Genomic DNA, 7,285 nt, shown 5'->3' with positions numbered 1-7,285 from the left:
AGGAAATTGAGCTTCTATTTTAGAGATGACTCCATTGAATTCATGATTGCATTGATTTATGGCTTGTGCATATAAAAGTGGCATTTGGGACATATTAAAAATTAGAAATAATTTGCTTATCCTGATGAGCTTCATATCACTGATGCTTTTAAAATTTTCTGAAACTTACTATGGGGCTGACCTGAATTAAATAATGGAAAGCAGTACATTATTAAAGGAAAAACAATCCTTTTTTATTCCTTCCTGAAAGTAAACGATTTTAATTTAACAAGTTCCAGAGGTCATGTTATAGATAATTCTACAGATAAAGAGTTGATTCTTGACATGTCTCATCCTTTTGGCTGCTGTTGTAAGTAAGCTGAGATTCTACTTTTCCTTGGTATTTATTCACGTCACTCTTTGGGTTGGGTCTGGGAACCATTACAGCTAATACTTTTCATTGTTTGAGCAACTAACTGTTAATGCCCAAGGCAGATAGACAGTCATTTCTTAAATATTTTCTCATAAATGAATTGGGAATTTTTTTTTACTCTTATTCCTATTTTATATGAGAAGTAATTGAAAGCAACAGTGGATTTTAAAAAGCTATTCCAAGATTCTCGAAGAATATGGATGCATTCCCCCTTACAAAATTTCTAATGCTAAAAAAATTTAATGATAAATTAAGATATGTTTCTCTGAAATATACATATACATATATATATTCTCTTTACAACAGAGGTTGTTGTATTTATTGTGGTTGTTGTTTAGTTGCTCAGTCGTGTCTGACTCTTTGCAACCCCATGGACTGTAGCCCACCAGGCTCTTCTGTCCATGGGATTCTCCAGGCAGGAATACTGGGCTGGATCACCATGTTGTGTTTATGCAAGTAACTTAATCAGGTCAGGCTGCTATAACATAATATCATACACCGAGTGAGTGAGTGAAAGTCACTCAGTTGTGTCTGACTCTTTGTGACCCCATGGACTGTATAGTCCATGGACTGAATTCTCCAAGCCAGAATACTGAAGTGGGTACCCTTTCCCTTCTCCTGGGTTGACTAGGCTGAAATAACAAGCATGAGCCTCTTGATGAAGGTAAAAGAGGAGAGTGAAAAAGCTGGTTTAAAACTCAACATTCAAAAAACTAAGATCATGACATCCAGTCCCATCAACTCATGTCAAATAAATGGGGAAAAAATGGAAATAATATCAGGCTTTATTTTCCTGTGCTCCAAAATCACTGCAGATGGTGACTGCAACCATGAAGTTAAAAGACACTTGCTCCTTGGAAGAAAAGCTATGACAAATCTAGACATCATATTAAAAAGCAGAGACATCACTTTGCCAACAATGGTCCATACAGTCAAAGCTATGATTTTTCCAAGAGTCATGTACAGATGAGAGTGTTGGACCATAAGCGAAGACTGAGCACTGAAAAATTGATACTTTCAAATTGTGGTGCTGGAAAAGACTCTTGAGAGTCCCTTGGATGCAAGGAGATCCAACCATTCCATCCTAAAGGAGATCAGTCGTGAGTGTTCATTGGAAGGACTGATGCTGAAGCTGAAGCTCTAATACTTTGGCCACCTGATAGAAAGAGCTGATTTATTGGGACAAATCCTGATGCTGGGAAAGATTGAAGGCAGGAGGAGAAGGGGATGACAGAGGATGAGATAGGATGAGATGCTATCAATGATGGATAGCATCATTGATTCAATGGACAGAAGTTTGAGCAAACTTCAGGATATAGTAAAGGACAGGAAAGCCTGGCATGCTGCAGTCCATGGGGTCGCAAAGAGTCAGCCACGACTTAGGGACTGAATAACAACAAATTTCTCACATTTCTGGAGACTGGAAAGCAAGATCAAAGTATCTGCAGATTTGATATCTGGTGAGAATCTTCTTCTGGTTTGCAGGTAGTGAAATCACCTTGTTTTATTCTAACATCACTGAGAGAGACAACCAGCTCTTTGGGTATCTTTTGCTATAATGGCACTAATCCTACTGTGATGACCCCATCCTGATGACCTCAAATAAACCTAATCACCAAAAGGCTCCATGGTCATATACCATCTCAGTGAGGTATAGGGCTTCAGCATAGGAATTTTTGGAGGGTGCTAACATTTAATGCATAACAGTAAGGTTGTCAACACTTCTATTTTATTTAGCAAATATTTATATAGCACTTTATATGTGCTACTCTTTGGACACTACTGAGCACACACTCTTCTAGAAATGTTAACACATTTCATATTCATAGCAACTCTGTGAGGCAGACACTATCATTAGCTTGCTTTAACAGAGGAAGAGCAAAAGCAGGGACAGATTAAATAATTGACCATGATCCCATGGTCACATGGCAGGTAAATGTGCAGTTGAGATTTCAGCCTTGACAGCCTGATTGACAAACTCCCTCTGTTCCTGAGGCAGACCCTCTTCCTCCACTCCCCAATCCTTCTCACAGCATCCACAGAACATCACACACATCCCCAAGGTCCTTACCTCCTCTGGAGGGTCAACTTAGACCAACTACAGTTTAATCCAAAAAGGGATATTGAAACTGATGCTGAAAGTGAAAAGCCTTCAGTTACATAGAATTTGAAATGTAAGTACATTGATAGTTGATTCCCAGGAGGGAATCAGTCCAAAGAAATAGGCAAATTCAAACAACACAGAGTGAAATATACTAGTAATCTAGTATTTGTGTCCAAAGCCATATCTGTTTGCTGCTTAAAGTCAGGAATCTTAGGCACTAGCTTTCTGATCTTAAGATCTTTTCCGCCCACAGACAGGCCTAGGATAGGTGAAGGGACCTCCTGAGCCCAACATGGCCCTTAATAATACCTGATATCTGTGGTGGGTGAAAACACAGCCTTCTGTATAACAAAAAGTGGTGTTCTTGGAATCACTAAGTTCCAGAATTTCGAAGAAAGGACCGATAAGAGATTACAACACAGTATCCTAAAATAAACAGGGAATCAACCCATTTAATAGGTCCCTGGCCCTCACCCCCAGTCCATATCTCAAAAAAAAAACAAAAAACAAAAAACAATGGCACTAGCATGATTTATTTTTGATCCTAGAACATCAGGAATTAGACAAAGGTTCTTACATATAAACTGAGATGACAGATGTTATTTTAAGCAGTGCATTTATTTCAGGGATTCATAAAATCTACAAAATGCAAATTAAAGAGAAAGAGGAAAGACAGACAAAACAAACAAATAAAGGCTGCCATTCTAGCCTCAACTCGTTCAATCTCCAAAATAGATGTGTCTTTGAAAGAAACTAACTCCCCCCTAAGCTGTGGTGCTTATACTATACTAGTCTAATCAGTCTGACAACTCTCGCTGACAACTAGGGGTGTCCGGCGCCCATGGCACACCCCCTCTCGACCTTAGGTAGCCCCAGCCTGGCGGCGACTCATTCCCCTCCTGGGGATTTGGGCACAAAGAGGACACCCCGCGTGCGTGGATTCCCTGGGAGGCAGGCGGGGCCAAGCCTTCCTTCCGCACCGGGAATGACCCGCGCGTCCGGGAATTTCCCGGGCCCTGCGCTGCCAACTCCCGCCCCAACCATGGATAAAAGGGGTTCACCCGGCTCGGGGAGCCACAGAGCCCGCTCAGCCAGCGCTCCCGCCAGCCTTCCCGCAGCAGACACAGACCCTCCGAGCTGAGACCCATGGCCCGAGCCGCGACCGCCGCCGCCCCCCGGCTCCTCCGCACAGCGATGCTGCTCCTGCTCCTGGTGGCCGCCGGCCGGCGCGCAGCAGGTGAGACCCGGCGCCCGGGATCCCCTGGGCCGGACGGGGACGGGTGGGTACCCCTGGGGACAGCCCCTAACCCACTCTGTCCTTCCCGCAGGGGCGCCCGTGGTCAACGAACTGCGCTGCCATTGCCTGCAAACTTTGCAGGGGATTCACCTCAAAAACATCCAGAGCGTGAAGATGACGCCCCCCGGCCCCCACTGCGGCCAAACCGAAGTCATGTAAGTAGAGCCACTGTTGTTGTCCTTATCACCCCTGTCGTCCGGATGCCCCAACCTAGACTTACAGCCCGACCTCCTGCCTCACGTGGATTCTCCCTTCTCTCTGCAGAGCCACTCTTAAGAATGGTCAGGAAGCTTGTCTCAACCCTGAAGCTCCCATGGTTAAGAAAATCATCAATAAGATGCTAAACAAGTAAGTCATGGATTTTATTCCTACTTGCAACTAGAGCCATTGCTCTCAAATACTGGCATCTACCTCCTGAAAATAGTATTTGATAAATCCACAGTTTAGTTGTAAGACTAAAACCCATTATTTCCCCATTAAATTTGATCTGCTCTAGTGTCCTAAGGCTATTTCCAGCTCCCTCTGTCCTGGTCCTCCTCTCCATCCCCATTCAAATGAGCCTGTATGTTCCTAAAAGATTCAGTAGGGCTTTCCTGGTGGCTCAGAAGGTTAAAAATTCACTTGCAATGCAGGCGACCCAGGTTCAACCCTTGGGTCAGGAAGATCCCCTGGAGAAGGGAATGGCTACCCACTCCAATCTTCTTGACTGGAGCATTCCATGGACAGAGGAGCCTGGTGGCCTACAGTCCATAGGGTCACAAAGAATCAGACACAACTGAGCGATTTCAAAAGATTAAGTAAATTTAACCAGAAATGGTAAAATGCTTCCAAACCATTAAAGAACAGATGTTGTTTACCTCCATTCCTCAATGGTTTCTACCTGGAAAATGGAGACCCAGGTCTCCATGGGCAACAGGGACCTCAAAAACTTAGCAGTGAAGAGCAGGACTTTGCAGTGAAAGCTCCCTGTCTAGGATGCCTGTGAAAGTTTTTTAATCCCTTTGAGCAGAAACCTTTTCTGAGTGCGGAGCTGGGCCAGGGTCTGCATGCAGAAGTCCCTCCAGCCTTGGGGCCTGTACAAGAAGAGTAGCTTTCCTCAGCACTTATAACCCTAACCCTTTTCTCATTGCAGGGGCAGCACCAACTGACCTAGAGGGAAGTAAGAAATTCATTAGTGACAGTTCCTGAAAAGTGGTCTCTGCTCATAGAGGAACTGAAAATGAAGAAGAGAATGGCTGGTTTCCAGGGACAACTAGAAAGGATTTGATGTGCTGGACTATTTTATATGAGTTCTATTTATTTATATACGTATTTATTTTTCAAAGCTGGTATTTTAGTCTTTTACATGTTAGTGTTTAAAGATGTGATTATGTTAAATCAAACATAACCCAGTCCTGATTGTTATTTAATATGAAGATGATGAGTTTTAAATGTTTTATTCCACTGATATTTATTGGAAGACCATAAAGTGCCAGGCTCTGTGAGAGAGGTGGAGGCAGTGAGTGGGAGAGGGGAATTTATACAATCAGACAGTGAAATCACTATTAGAATCAGGGAAAGTATGTGCATTTCTATTTCTTTACTTTTTAAAAAGAATGTCAGTTGTTATTTATTGAAATGATTTCATATTATGTGATCAACATTTTTATGTTGAAATTTCCCTTGGACATTTTATGTCTTGCTTGTAAGGCATAATGCCTTGTTTAATGTTTACTATGTGGTGTTTCTCTTTGTTTTGGAACAAAGAAGTTAAAACTACTGTTACATTTTTTAAATGACATGAAAATAAAAGTTTTGCAAAAAAAATAACATGATTAAGTTTTGTTTTATTCTTCTTGATCTTTAGTTCCTACTGGGTGCTCAAGGTATTATACACTCAGGCTTAGGTTGTGCCTAACTTAATGCCAACTCCAGGCTGTTATTCCCTTTTTTTCTCTAACTTGAGAAGGAATATTTGATATACTACCCTCCTCAACCACTTTGAGAATTCTAGTTTTATAAAAAGAAAATTGCTGTTTTTTTCACACTGACCAATTTGTTATTCAAAAGTAGTTCTTTATAAACTGTTGAATTTTTATTAGTATTTCAACAAGGGCTCCTATTAAATTGTTTTGATAAAATGGTTTTTCAAACAGCTATGCAATTCTTTTCCTTTTAATGAAGCTGGGAGAAAAAGAGAAAAGTAGATTATTCCTAAGAACAGGAGCAGTTTGTGTTGTTTAAAATGACAATAATAATGGTCAGTAGAAATAAATACATAGTGTACAGTAAAATATATGACAAAAGTAGCACAAATGATAGGTAGGGAGATAAATAGATTTATAATACAATGTGTTATACAATATAATACATTGTTAGGGAAAGCTTTAAAGAAAATTGCAATGTGGCAAGAATATAGTAATTTTTAGGACAACCAATAAAAAAAATGCTAAATTTTAGATTTAAAAATTTAAAAAAAGGGAGAAAATGGAATAAAAGAAAATACCTGTATAATACAAAAGTAGACAAAAATTAAGGAATAAAGGAACAAAACAACAGATGGCACAGGGAGAAATGGCTTCCTTTTGGAGGGATTTCTAATAATATAAGTAGAGCCTCTTGAAGGTGGGGTTTAATTCCAACCCTTTCACACACACCTGAGTTTGAGCTGGACTTAGTGACTTACTTCCAAAAAAGAGGTAAGGAAAAAGGAAAAACAATAAACTTACAACAGAGAATCTGTCACTTAACCAAGTGATTAAGTTTATTATCACCACTTGATATCACATGTACTCATATGATGTGATGAGAAGGACACTTCATCTTCATGCTATTCTTACCCCAAATCAATAATCCCAGTGTAATCATCAGAAAATCATCCTAAAAATCCACATGGAGGAACATTCTACAAAATAACTTATCTTGCCTAGAAAATCCCATGGATGGAGGAGCCTGGTAGGCTGCAGTCCATGGGGTTGCTAAGAGTCGGATACGACTGAGCGACTTCACTTTCTGAGCGACTTCACTTTCACTTTTCACTTTCCTGCATTGGAGAAGGAAATGGCAGCCCACTCCAGTGTTCTTGCCTGGAGAATCCCAGGGATGGGGGAGCCTGGTGGGCTGCCGTCTATGGGGTCGCACGGAGTTGGACACGACTGAAGTGATTTAGCATTTAGCATGCTATAAAACTGTCAAATTCATGAGAGACAAAACTGAGAATCTGTCACAGCTCTAAGGAGACAAAAGACACATGACTTAATGCCACGTGGTATGCTGGATTGGATCCAGGAATAGAAAAAAGACATTAATGGAAAGTGGTAAGACCCAAACGGAGGCTGGAGTTTAGTTAACAGCAATGTGCCAATGCTAATTTCTTAGTTTTGACAAGTGATTATAAATATGTAGAATATCAACAAGAGGAGATACTGGGCCAAGGTCCACAGGAACTCCATGTGCTATCTATGCAAGTGTTTAGTAAATCTAAAATTATTCT

General features: G+C 40.9%; 1 protein-coding gene across 1 annotated transcript; it reads left to right on the top strand.

Annotated features, from left to right (window-relative positions):
- The first annotated feature begins 3,554 nt into the window (after positions 1–3,554).
- LOC147370474 (growth-regulated protein homolog beta-like) lies at positions 3,555–5,622 on the top strand. Its single transcript, XM_086407579.1, has 4 exons — positions 3,555–3,753; positions 3,845–3,968; positions 4,078–4,161; positions 4,946–5,622. The coding sequence occupies exons 1-4, from the start codon at positions 3,663–3,665 to the stop codon at positions 4,959–4,961; spliced, it is 315 nt and encodes a 104-aa protein (XP_086263705.1). The 5' UTR covers positions 3,555–3,662; the 3' UTR covers positions 4,962–5,622.
- The last annotated feature ends 1,663 nt before the right edge of the window (positions 5,623–7,285 follow it).

This window comes from Bos grunniens, chromosome 6, assembly GCF_055505025.1.
Source record: "Bos grunniens cultivar Pamir isolate PY7600 chromosome 6, Bosgru_T2T1.0, whole genome shotgun sequence".
In the NCBI taxonomy this organism is placed as follows: domain Eukaryota; kingdom Metazoa; phylum Chordata; class Mammalia; order Artiodactyla; family Bovidae; genus Bos; species Bos grunniens.
The sequence above is the reverse complement of the archived record's forward strand: the minus strand, read 5'-3'. Positions and strand labels throughout refer to the sequence as shown.